This window comes from Malania oleifera, chromosome 13 (assembly GCF_029873635.1).
Source record: "Malania oleifera isolate guangnan ecotype guangnan chromosome 13, ASM2987363v1, whole genome shotgun sequence".
NCBI classification, from domain to species: Eukaryota; Viridiplantae; Streptophyta; class Magnoliopsida; order Santalales; family Ximeniaceae; genus Malania; species Malania oleifera.
Window position 1 is genome coordinate 21,674,159 of NC_080429.1, and position 13,560 is coordinate 21,687,718.

General features: G+C 36.8%; 1 protein-coding gene across 3 annotated transcripts in view; it reads right to left on the reverse strand.

The window, feature by feature from the left end:
• The window catches only part of LOC131146777 (uncharacterized), a 46,982-nt gene that overhangs the window by 18,173 nt on the left and 15,249 nt on the right, over nucleotides 1-13,560 (reverse strand). For 2 of the 3 annotated variants that reach the window (XM_058096558.1, XM_058096557.1), the window contains exons 9-11: nucleotides 13,482-13,537; nucleotides 2,037-2,322; nucleotides 1,779-1,894 (exon numbers count right to left, since the gene is read on the reverse strand). In XM_058096558.1, the coding sequence (XP_057952541.1) occupies nucleotides 1,779-1,894; nucleotides 2,037-2,322; nucleotides 13,482-13,537 (458 nt within the window). Of the gene's footprint in view, nucleotides 1-1,773; nucleotides 1,895-2,036; nucleotides 2,323-13,481; nucleotides 13,538-13,560 lie in introns of all 3 variants that reach the window. The other variant, XR_009134454.1, reaches the window with a different exon arrangement.

Genomic DNA, 13,560 nt, shown 5'->3' on the forward strand with positions numbered 1-13,560 from the left:
GAGGGTTTCGGGGCTTAAAATAAATTTAGGGAAGAATGGTCTAGCTAATATTAATGTGCTGCTTCTGAAGTGGGTTATGGTCTTTTTAGAGTGGCCTTCGACTTCCTTAGGGGGTCCCTTTAGGGGGCAATCCTAGATCCATGGAATTTTGGAACCCAGTGGTAAAAAGAGAAGCCAAGAGGTTGGATGGTTAGAAGGGGGCAATCTTTTCCCTTGGGGGCAGAATCACCCTTATTCAGGCTTGTTTATCAAGCATCCCCTTATATTATTTGTCTATTTTTAAGATTCCAACGAGGATTGCAAAAATATTTGAGAAAAAATTATGAGAGATTTCTTATGATCAAGAGTTGGCGGTTTTCAGGATCACTTAGGTGGGAGGAGGTCTGTAGGTATAAATGGAGGGAAAGGTTGGGTCTTGGAATTTGGTGTCTAAAAACATCACTCTCATGGCTAAATGGTTATGGTGTTTTCCCTTAGAAGATCATTCCCTTTGGCATAAAGTGATTAGAAGTAAGCATGGGTTGGGGTTGAATGGGTGGGGAACCATTGTTAGTTTGCAATGTCCTTTGAAGAGTCCATGTAGATCTATCTCTCAAATTTATCCCTTATCCACTCCTTAAATTAATTTTTGTGGTGGGGAAGGGTTCTTGGATTTGATTTTGGAAAGATCCATGGTCGGGGAATGATGTTTTATGTACATCTTACCTTCATCTGTTTTGATTGAGCTCAGGGCAAGATAGTATGGTTTCTTTCTTTGTGGTTGATTCAGTTAGCCGTCAAGTTTCTTGGAACTTTCATTTCAGAAGATCTCTAAATGATAGAGAGTTGATGGAACTTTCCTCCTTGAGTTATTGAACAATTGTCATCTTTCTTCAGCTTGGAGTCCTCAGCCTTGGGCTTTGCTGCTTTGAATCATTCAAGGGTTTACACTTGTAAATCTCTCTTCAAGTTTTTGACCCATTCCAACTCTTGCTTTCCTCTATTGTCATGTATTTGGAAGGCCAAAGCTTCCCCAAAGATTAAGGCCTTCATTTTGCTGACTCTGCTTTATAGAATCAATACTAATAATTTGTTGCAAATCGGGAGATCTTTGAAGACCTTATCTCAGATGTTTGTGTGCTTTGTTACTTGAATTCTGAGTCGGCATCTCATTTGTTCGTACATTTTGACTGGAATAAACTATTTGGTACGTTGGGAGAAGCTTGGGTTTGTCCAGCATCGGTGGAAGGAATGTTGGCTATCTCTTTATATGGTTTTGGAAGAAGGAAGAATAGGGCTGCTCTTTGGAAACGTGGAATATCTGCAGCGCTGTGGGGTTTATGGTTGGAGCACAATGCATGGATTTTATCAGGGAAAAAATTGAAGGTAGTTGATTTGGGAAAAGTCCTCTTTATGGTGCGTTGATCTTGGATGACTTAATGGAGCAAGCTTTTCAGAAATTCAGCAAAATTGGAGGAAATTTTCACTTTGATAATACTTCAATGTATTTTTTTTTGTGCTTTTTGTTTCTTTCCTCTGGATATTTCCAGAATTTTGATGGGAGATGTCTCATTCTCCTCTTTGTAAATTCTTCTCTTTCTAATGAAATCTCCTCTTTTACTATTAAAAAAAAAAAATCATATTCCACCATTTGGCTCCCAGTCTCCAACTTTCAGGAGGTACTAATTGGAACTTAACATGGTCAACCAGAACATATAATTTGCTACTCTCTAAACAAGTGAAAGCAACAAAACAAATTAAATGTATCCAAGAAAACTAAAGTAAAATAATTACCTCACCTTGTGATCAAATTCAGCCATCTTCAAAACTATAGGTACAATTATTGGTTCACCTCCAGATTTCTCTTTCTTAACAGGAACATTTCTTTCAGTCTTCAGATCTTTAGGAATTTCACCTACATTCCCCAATTAGCAGTCAGGGAAAAAAAATCCATTTTCTCAAATTGCATCTTCACACATTTGCACTAATGAACAGGTAGAGAGAATAAAATAAACTGAATTCTAAAAGGTTTAGCAAAACTTGGAGTAGGAATCAACCTTTATTCTCAGAAAAACTTCCTGTAATATGAATAGAATCCAGACAATCAGAAACTTTATTAACTTGGTCAGCATATATCCCTTCTTCTGTGCTTACATTCCCAGGAGAACAATTACTGTTCGCACTATGATTTCCACAAACACTTGAATCATTTTCCTTGTGTGCTGTGGTACTATCATCCCTTGCCACAGAAACTGAATTTGGCTCTTCAGTTTTTGAAGGCAGGTTTGTTGGTATTCTATTATCATCATCCATTAAATAAATACTTGGATCCAAATGTATTCCCTGCAATTATCATAAAAAATAAGGCAATTGATACAGGCATAAATTAAACTAGTTTAGTTGAGATATAATCTGCCACTAAATAGAAAGCTGATGACGGACCATAGAACATGCATGAGAGCTGTTTTCAATGCAAATAAAAAGGGCCTACTTAAGTCACATACACTCCATGCATACAAAAGCAGCTCACTCTACCATCATATAAAATCACAAAAGGTTACCCTACGAAAGTCAGTATCTTTTTTAAGTCCACGCATCAAAGGAAAAAGAAAAATAGTATAGAATAGAACAAAAGTTGTAATTAATATAACAGATATTGCTAGTAACTCTGTATAAGAAACAATGGGAACTCCAAGAAAAGCACTGCACACATACGCCCAGGAGAGGCATAGAAGACCACCCTCTCCCAAAGCAAACACCATGGGAGGTGTCACAGTCCCATAACAGATGTGTACAAGGAAAATCTTGGGTTTATAAAGATGGTTTGGGCTCCAACTATGTGAGACGCCTTTTATAGGACAATACCGCTAGGCCAGTGGGTCAAAGCAGACAATATCTCATTGAAGTTGGGCCCAAGACCGTTACATTTAGTATCAAAGCCACCCTGGGGACACTACCATGTGAGAGCACTTGGAGGCAATCTAACGAGCATGCCAGAGATTAGACAAGGGAGAATGTCAAAATCTCACATCGGATGTGCACAAGTGAAATCTTGAGCTTGTAGAGATGGTTTGGTCTCCAACTATCTTAGGCACCTTTTTATGACAAAACTATGAGGTCAGTGGGCCAAAGCAGACAATACCTCACCGAAGTTGGCCAACAATGTATATCGAGCTTTAACACATCCACTTGACAAGGCTTAAATAATGCCTTCATGAAAACATCGCCTAGCTGATCCACATATTTCATATATAGAGTCCTCATAAGTCACAACCTTCTTCAACACAGCGTCCTTCACAAAATAACAGTCAACTTCAATGTGACTTTGTCCTCTGATGAAACATTGGGTTGCTAGCAATATAAATGGCAGCTTGATTATCACAAAACATATCTATGGGCATCATTACCAAGAATATCTTGTCTAACATAAGAGACTTCAACCACAAGCTCAATTAAGCCATAGCTTGGTATTCTGCTTCAGCATTAGATGTTACTGAAAAAGTTTGTTTCTTGTTACACCAAGGAATAAGAGTACCTCCCACAAATGTATAGCATCCAATACTAGACCTTCAATGGTCAATGAAGCAAATCCAATTTGTATGCTAGTATCCCACGATATCACAGTTTCTACTACACTTATATATCAAACCTCTACAAAGAGAGTGTTCGAGATATCTTAGAATCCTACAAATAGCATCATGTGCAGGTTGTTTGGGATTTTCTATAAATGCATCACCACCCTCACAGCTAAAGATATGACAGGTCTAATGACAATTAGATCAATTTGCCAAATCCGTAGAGAACTTCATGGATCGACAAGGCGTAGCAACTGATTTAGCTCCAAACATACCATTCGCACTTTGCAAGTCAAAATATCTTTTCTAAGGTACATTTAACCATTCCTTAGAATGTACAATCTCAATATCAAGAAAGTAACAGAGAGAAGACCCAAGTCCTTGCTTTGAAATTTTGCTTGAAACCACTATTTGACATTTGCAATCCCACTTTGATCACTATTAGTGATGACGATATCATCAACATAAATTCCTATAGGAAACACTTGTCTCGTTTTTCCGGACAAAGACCAAATGATCAACCTTGTGCAATCGAATGCCTTAATATCCTCCCCCAAAGCAATATAAGCAGGAGGTTGCTCTATGTATACTTCTTCCTGCAAACTCCATACAAGGAGGCATACAGTCCACTCGAACTAGTATAAGGTCCACTTGAAATTAACTACCAACAAAGTATAATCGAGCAACCAAAGAGAAGATCTTAAAATAATAATTACCATGCATTTGAGTGTACCTCGAAAGCAGTCAAGCCTGAAGTTGTTCAATAGAGTTGTTAAGAAGATATTTGATGGTGTACCAAACAACATTTAACCTAGGGGTGAATTTGGTTCGGTACAGTTCGGTTTTAGCCAATACTGAACACCGAACTGCAAAATTCGGTTTCTTAGATTACTGAACTGAAACCGAACCGCAACTAACAGTTTTTTCTCTAATCAGTTTAGCGGTTCTACGGTTTGGTTTGGATAATTAACCAATAATTAGAACCTTCCAAAATTTTTCTAGAAGTTTGAACGACTCAACCGCAAATGGGGAGTCTGCTTGGTGCACTACATGGAAGCCTGCAAGCTGGGAACATTGGGAAGACTCCACCACATTATGGGAATCAAATGTGGGCCAGGCACAATTAATACAAGCCTAGCCAGTAGCCGAGATGGTGATCAAGGGGAGGTGGAGAACCTATATTTATAGATGAGGGAGAAACTTCAAATCTCTACCATATCTGATGTGAGACAAGAATGGATGGGGAGGCTGGGAGCATTGAGCAATGAGCAATCCGTTAGCATGTGTGTTTTTCCTGCTCTTGTTGTCCCACATCAAAAATTTGTGAGGGAGGGGAGTCTCCCCACCTTTATAAAAGCTAACTATTTCTCTCTTTTTTTAGATTTCTATTATGATAACTAAAATTTAAAGAGCTAAGAAAATGAAATGCATTTATTTTATTCAAAACTGAATTTACAGGGAAATTATTAGTTAAAGAACTTATTTATATATGTATTAATTTAAGTTAAATGTTTTCTATTATATTGCAGGACAGTATTAATATATATTTTCATAAGATATTTCGGTTTTCCAGTTTCTTGGTTCGGTTTTGGGTTGGAAACCGAAACTGAACCAAAAACCAAAATTTTCTATTTTCAAGAATCGAAACCAAAACTGAAAGACCGAACTGAAACTTATTTCGGTCTGGTTTTGGGTTGGTTTTTGGTTTTTCGGTAAATTTTGTACACCCCTAATTTAACCAACTCCTTACCAAGAGGAAGATCCACCAAAATTCATGTCCCTCAAGTGGCCAAGGCATCCATTTCTACATTTAATACATGCTTCCACCTAGGATTAGCGAGTGCTTCAACATGTCAAGAAGGGTTAGACAAAGGAATAGACAAGGGCACATGCATAGAACTAGGAATCTGAAGAGCTGAAACATAATAAGTAAGCAATACGATAAAGCAAAAAATTACTGCAATTGGCAAATCTAAGTCATTTTGGGATTGATTTCCATAACCGGAAGCCGAAACAATGAAGGAAAAAAGAGGTGTCTGCATGGTGGTAGCTATGTCTTGGCTTGATTTTTGTCATTGATAAACTCTCAATTTTTTCTCTAGGTCGGTGACTAAATGATACAGAAGGGGATCAAAATTTTTCTCCTAAGGGTTAAGGATAGGAAAATCAGTGCAAAAAGGGGAACGAGAAATGATTGATGGACTCAAATTGTTTTCATCCGAGGAAGACCAGTCAATAGAGAAATAAGGTGTCCCTTAAAAATATTTGCACAAATATATTTCTTGCAAGCATCGGGATCATAACATCTATATCCTTTGGGTTCTCGAGTACCAAACAAAGACACGTGTAATAGCACAAAGAGAGAACTTGTGTTAACCAGTATATGGAAGAAGAACAAATGTGCACCCAAAGACATGAGGCACAATAGACAAGAAGGATGTTTTTGGGTACACAGGCAAGGGGAATTTGTCCTCTTGAAGCACTAGAAGGCATCCTATTAAGCAAAAAATGGGTTGAAAGAAGCACATCTATCTAAAAGGGTTTTAGGAACATGCATATAACAAAGTAGAGGTCATGCTATGTCAAGTAAATATCTATTTTTCCATTCAGCTACTCCATTCTGCTGAGGGTTACATATCATGATTTTTTATGAACAATTCCTTTGGCCAAGCAAAAATACTAGAGCTCAATTTGAACAAATTTAAGTGCATTCTCAAATTGAAATATTTGAATACTAATGTCCATTGAGTGTTTATTTGTTGGTATTATTGAGTAAATACATTAAGAAATTCCAACATATCCTTTTCAACAAATAGATCCAGGTCAAAAGCAAAATAATCAAAAACACAAAATATTGATTACTAGTCAAATTCTTAACTTTACATGGACGACAAATATCTAAATGAATAAGAGAAACCAATAAATTACTACGAGAACGGACTCTAGACAGAAAAGATGTCATAATATGATTTCCTAATTGACACATGAAAAATAGATTTGAACGTTAGGAAAATTTTGTCGAAGGATGGATGACCCAAACGAGTATGCCATTGATCAAAAGAAACATCATGAGTAGAAATTGGAGAAGTCATATGTCAAGAACTGGATCTACCACTATCACAATTGAAATAGTTATTGTCATCCTTTTTTTCATAGCAAAAGAAGAGATTTCATTAGAAAGAGAAGAATTTACAAATAGGAGAATAAGACATCTCCCATCAAAATTACAGCAAAATCTATAAAATAAAAAATAAAAAAAATATTTTGAAATATCAAAGAAAAAAATTTCTCCAATCTTGCTTAATTTCCTAAAAGCTCGCTCCCTTAAAACAACTAGAACCAATGCACCATAGAGAAGCCAAATAATGAATCTTCTCCCAAACCAGCTGCCTGCTCAATTTCATCCCTAACAAAATCTGTGCATTTTTCTCCAACCATAAGCGCCACAGTGCTACAAATATTCCACACTTCCACAGAGCAGTTCTATCCTTTTTCCTTCCGAAACCCTCAAAAGAGATAGCCAACATTCCATCCACCGTCACTGGACAAACCCCACATCTCTCATTATTTTCTCAATCTTGTCAAGCCCTCCATTGAACAAACACAATAAGAAGGAAAGAATGTCATTGAATAGTTAAGAGATTTAGTTCATTGACTATATTCAAGGGAAATTTAGGCATACATGACACAGAGGAAAAGAGATTATCAATGTCATTAGTGATAGGTTGTCGACTCAAAGTGACATGCAATGTTCTCGCCTGCATATAGTGTCAAGTATGTGAGGGTTGAAAAGAAAAATCTAAGAATGGGGTAGGAATCATTGTAGTTAAAGACTGAAAAGATAGTATTGTACAGTGTTTTAAAGGCGTAAATGAGGCGTGCCCATTGAGGCATTTTGGGCATAAAATGCCCTAAGGCATGATTTGAAAGGCATAAACCCTCAAATGCGTACACCTCAGGGAAAAAATTGCACCTTTTACACCTCAACTAGGAGGCATATGCCTTTTGGGAGCACCTGAGTTAAAATTAAAAAATAAAAAATAAAATAAAAAAACTAAAAGACTGATAGGGCTTTGACGAGCGTCAAAACCCCCCTCTCTTGACGAAGCTTCTTTCTTCCAAAGCTTTGTATCTCTCCAACGACACCTCCACCTTCTCATCTCTCTCTGACCAATCGTCAACTGCTTTCGAGGTATCATCTCTCTCTAACGACCCCTTCGGAGCTCTTGTCTCTTTCCAAGCTAGGGTCTGGCTTCGAAGACTCCTCCAGCTTCTTGCCTCTCTCCGACGAGTCGTCAATTGCTTCTGAGGTATCGTCTCTCTCCAACGACCCCTTCGAAGCTCTCGTCTCTTTCCAAGCTAGGGCCTGGCTTCGAAGACTCCTCTAGTTTCTCGCCTCTCTCCGACAAGTCGTCGACTGCTTCCGAAGTATCGTCTCTCTCAGACAACCCCTTCAGAGCTCTCATCTCTTTCCAAGCTAGGGTCTGGCTTCGAAGACTCCTCCAGCCACTTGTCTCTCTCCAACAGTCCTCCACAGCCTCTCATCTCTCTCCGCGACCCCCTACAACCTTTTTGTTTCGAGTATTCAACTCTCGCTCTCTCCAGTTTTGTTCGGTGCAACTGCTTTTGATTCTTAGAAGTTAGAATCTTGGATGATGAGACATTGCAATGCTTTAATTTTGCTTTTTCTATTATTTTTGTAATGTTTTGGCCTATATGATATTTAAAAATTATGTTTTTATTTTTTTCTCCATTATTCTAAAATTTTCCTCATTTTTTTACTATATATAAATTGATATTATTTATTAATTATTTAAAAAAATATAGTCCCAAAATGCTTATGCCTCAACGTCTTAAGGCTTACGCCTTGCCTCACAAAGGGTAAAATGCCTCGCATTACGCCTTCGCCTTTTAAAACATTGGTCTTGTATATGTTAAAAGAGTAGGGGATAGAATTATAAAAATCAAGTTAGTCTCAAAGAGATAATAAATGTCAATAGCGCTTATGCTCCTCAAATAGGCTTAGGGAAATACCTTAAAATACCATTTTCAAAAGATATAAACGATACTATACAAGGGATATCATGGATTGAGAAAATATTCATAAAAGCTCATTTGAATGGACACATTAGAAAAGATAATAAAGGTTATAAGAGGATACATAGAAGACGTGGATATAGAGATAAAAATGAGTTTGTAAATATGATCTTAGACTTCGTTATGTCATATGATCTTATTAGGATGACTACTTGCTTTGAGAAAAGAGAGAACACTTAATAACCTTCGATAATGGGTAAAATAAAGTCAAGTAGATTCTTTCTTAACTAGGAGAGTAGATCGTTTATCCTATAACGATTGTAATGCTATCCTAAGTGAAAACTTAACTACACAATATAGAGTTTTAGTGTTGTACACACACGCACACACACAGGGTAATATAAATCAATGCAAGAGTAGGTGATGGAACCTAAAGGAAGAAAATATAATAAAATTTCAAGATAAAATGATCAAAGAAAGTGATTGGATAAGATGGGATAGTGTAGATGCAAACGCTCTTTGGAGTAGGATAGTTACTTTATTAAAAAATAAATAAAAAATAGAAGAAGAGATTTTAGGAGAATCTTAAGAAAGAATCTCAAATAGTAAAGAAAGTTGGCGATGGGATGAAGATGTCCAAAAAGTCATAAAGACAAAAGAATTTGCTAATTTTATGTAAAACATGGCAAAAATGTAGAAATTGAAAACTTTGAAAAGTACAAAAAGGCAAGAAAAGATGCAAAAAAGGTCATTAATGAAGCTAAACATACATCATGTAATAACTTATATGCTAAAGTAGATACTAAATGAGGATTTAAACTTGCTAGAGTTAGAGAAAATTAAAAAGACCAAGGACTTAGGTAATGTAAATTTATTTTTTTTTTTAAATGAGGATGATGCTGTCTTGGTTAAGGAAGAGACAAAATAAAACAGCAAAGTTACTTTAGTAAGCTATTTAATGAATAACCAAGTAGAAGACTTAAATTCAAAATTGACAAATGAGGAAAAGGATAAAAATATGAATGTTTTTTTTCAAAATTAGAGCTAATAAAGTTAAGTTTGCCTTAAAGTAGATAAAAAATGGAAAAACTATAGGATCAATTGACATCCCAAATGAAGTTCGAAAGTGCCTAGGTGATATGGCATTATATGGTAAGCTCATTGTGGACAAGGAGATCATACTATTGAGTAGTGCTGGGATCTCCATGGTAAACCTTCTCGTGTTGCTAATGCAACCACCACAAACTCCACACCTTTGGGGCCAAGTGGGGAGTAGCGTACTATATCTATGTTCGAGGAAGAGTATTCCACATTCCAACAGTATCAAGCATCCCAGCCAGCTTCTCTTCCCATTCCGTCCTTTGCCCAAATAGGTAACCCTACAGCTTGTCTGCCATCCCGTACTTCTCGTCCTAATCCTTTTGGCTATAGATTCCCCTGCAATTGATCATATCACAGCTAAAATTAATTTCTTCTCTACTCTCCAATATCCTAAAAACTTACCTTTTGTTATTCTTGTTGATGCATCCACACTGCCATTAAGGGAAATAGGATTGTTAATCCCACTTCCTCTATTTCTCTCCCTTCAGTTTTGTATATTCCCAAGTTTCCTTTCAATCTTATATCAGTTAGCATGATTACCAAATCCATGAATTGTTCACTAACGTTCTTCCATAATTCTCTAGTCATTCAAGATTTGAAGACAAGGGAGATGATTGGCAGAGGGCGTGAAGCTGGTGTACTTTATCACTTTGAGTCACTATCTCCTTCTACCACCTGCACTGCTACTGCAACACTTCTCCAAATCCATTGTTGCCCTAGTCATCTTTTGTTGGAAAAGTTGAAACTACTAGTTCCTAATTTTAGTCTTGTGTCTAGTCTTGATTATAAACCTTTTCAATTGGGAAAGCATCACTATGTACCCTTTGCTTCCCGAGTCAATAATCGAGCATCAAGCCCTTTCATGTTACTCCATTCTAATGATTGAGGTCCTAGTCAAGTTGTTCCAAGTTGGGTTTCTGATACTTTCTAACCTTTGTGGATGATTATTCAAGGATGAATAGTTTATATTTTAATAAAAGATTGTTCTAAATTATTTTATATATTTTGTGCCTTCTGTTATGAAATAAAGACCCTATTTGGTTTACCAGTTCGGATACTTCAGAGTGATAAAGCTACAGAGTATTTCAATACTCAATTCACTACTTATATGATTCAATTTGATATTGTTCATTAGTCATCTTGTGCCCACACTCCTCGACAAAATAGGGTTGCAGAGAGGAAATATAGACATATCCATGAACTCACTCGCACCTTACTTTATCAAATGCATGAACCTAAAGTGTTTTGAAGTGATATTGCACTTAATGGTTGCTATCTTATCAATAGGATGTCGTCCTCTATTTTTAGTGATTAAATTCCATACTCTTTTCTCTTTCCTAATTCACCTTTATTCTCTTCATTTCCTCGTATGTTCAAGTATGTGTCCTTTGTTCCTAAACTACCTCCCGGGGTGGAAAAGTTGGATCCTCGTGCTATAAAATGAGTCTTTTTGGGTTACTCATGCACTCAAAAGGGATATTGTTGTTATAGTCCTACTTTGTGTCATTTTTTTGTTTATGTGATTTTACTTTCTTTGAGTCTACACCACACTACTCTCAGGCCCTAATTGCTTCTGATCTCAATGAGACCTCTTCCTTTGCCTAATCTTTCATATTCTAGTGTGTTGTCCTTGCCTAGTCATCCACCCATGTTTCCATGTAGTTTGAGTCCTTCTTATCATTTCAATTGTCCTAATTTGCAGGTGTATTCATGGCAGCAGCTCCAACAAAGAGAGTCCCCTCTAGCTTCTACTACCACGCCTTTGGTTTCCTCATCAAATGACCATATTTAACTCGATTTTGATCCTCCTTTTGATGTCCAGAAAGGTAAACACATATGTACACAACATCCCATCTCAAACTTTGTTTGCTATGACTTCTTGTCACCCTCCTATTATTGTTTTGCTACTACTCTATCATCTACTGCCCTTCCTAAATTTGTTTCTAAATCCTTAGACCACTCTAGGTGAAGGAATGCAATGGCTAAAAAGAACAGTGCATTATAAGACAATGATACATGGGAATTGGTATCTCTTCCTCCGAAAAATCTATGGTTGCTTGTCGCTAGGTATATACTGTGAAAGTCAACCGTAATGGTTTTATGGCTCATCAAAAGGCACATCTTGTTGCTAAGGGATATACTTAGTTGTATGGTTTGGATTATTCAAATGCTTTTTCCCCAGTTGCCACACTTACCTCAATATGTTTATTCATGACCTTGGCCACCGCTTGTCACTAGCCTCTACATCAATTATATGCAAAGAATGTCTTGCATGATGATCTTGAGGAGGAGGTCTATATATAGCAATCACTCAGTATTTTATCGTCATACTTCATTGGGTACAATTCTTCTTATTGTGTATGTGGATGATATTGTAGTTACAGGTGATGATAATCAAGGTATTCAAAGCCTAAAACACTTTCTATAAATTAAGTTTCAAGCCAAAGATTTGGAACTATTAAAATAATTCTTGGTATAGAAGTATTTGGATCTCGTACATGAACAGTTTTGTCACAGAGGAAATATGTTCTTGATCTTTTGGATGAGGCTAGACTATTGGGATCCAAACCGGCTGACACGCCCATAGATCCCAACAAGAAGTTAGCGTCGGATATAGGTGATTTGCCTAAACTAGGACGATACCAAAGACCTGTTAGAATGCTAAATTATCTCATAATCACTCATCCATACTCATCTTTCACAAGTAACATGTGAATCAATTACTGGATTCTCCGAGAACAGGTCATCAGAACGCAATAATTTGCGTCCTAGGATAACTCAAAGGTGCACCTGGGAGAGGTCTCTTATATCAAGATCAGGTTCGAACTAATATTCATGGATATGCTAATGCAGATTGGGCCAAATCACCTTCAGATAAAAGATCCACAGCCAGGAACTATATCTTTGTTGGTGCTAACTTGGTTTTCTAGAAGAGTAAAAAACAAATTTTAGTGGCCAAGACAAGTGTTGAGTCAAAGTGTAAGGCCATGGCTCACACCACATAAAAGCTTGTAGTTAGAAAACATGGTGGAAGAATTGAGTTTTCCACATTCTCAGTCTATGGAGTTTACAAGTGACAATCAAGCTGCTCTTTGTATTGCCTCCAACCCAGTCTTCCATGAGTGAACAAAACACATTGAAGGTGACTGCCTCTTTTTTCGGGAGAAACTTGTGCAAAAGCTCATTACCACCACTTATATGAAGTTCGATATGCAGCTTGCTGATTTGTTTTTACCAATGCTTTAGGGGGTGCTCGTACTAAATTTATTTGTAACAAACTAGGAGCATATGACATCTATGCTCCAGCTTGAGGGGGAGTGTTAATGGTTATTTTAGTCATTTAGCATTATTAGTGTGTTAGTGTTATGTTAATAAGTGAGAGTCAATAGGGGTATTATGTTTATTGGAATGTACTTGATATATATTATAAATAGAGGGAGAGACCTATCGTCATGTTAGGTCTTCCATTTTACCAAAATTTCAACACAGACAGTAGCATTATCTACCAACTTGCTCAAGTCTATGCTCAAAGACATCCAAAAGTTCTCCACACAACACTCTCACATCCAGTTTTTGTTTATCAGATTCCATCTCTGCCAAATGATGCATAAATAACCAAAATATAATTTTTCTATTTTCCTTGAAAATATTTTGTGCTTAATGACTGATATACGCTGAAACAAAGTGCCAAAAATTAGAAAGGTGGGTAGAAAACATGAGAATAGATAAAGTACACATAGTAATATAATATATAGCCACAATCCACAAGATTAAGTCTGCTAGCCATGCCTCAATTATAATAGGTTTCCCATCTTTCATTGCCTTCTTCAAATCACCGGCCAAACCTATAGGGAACAAAAATTACATC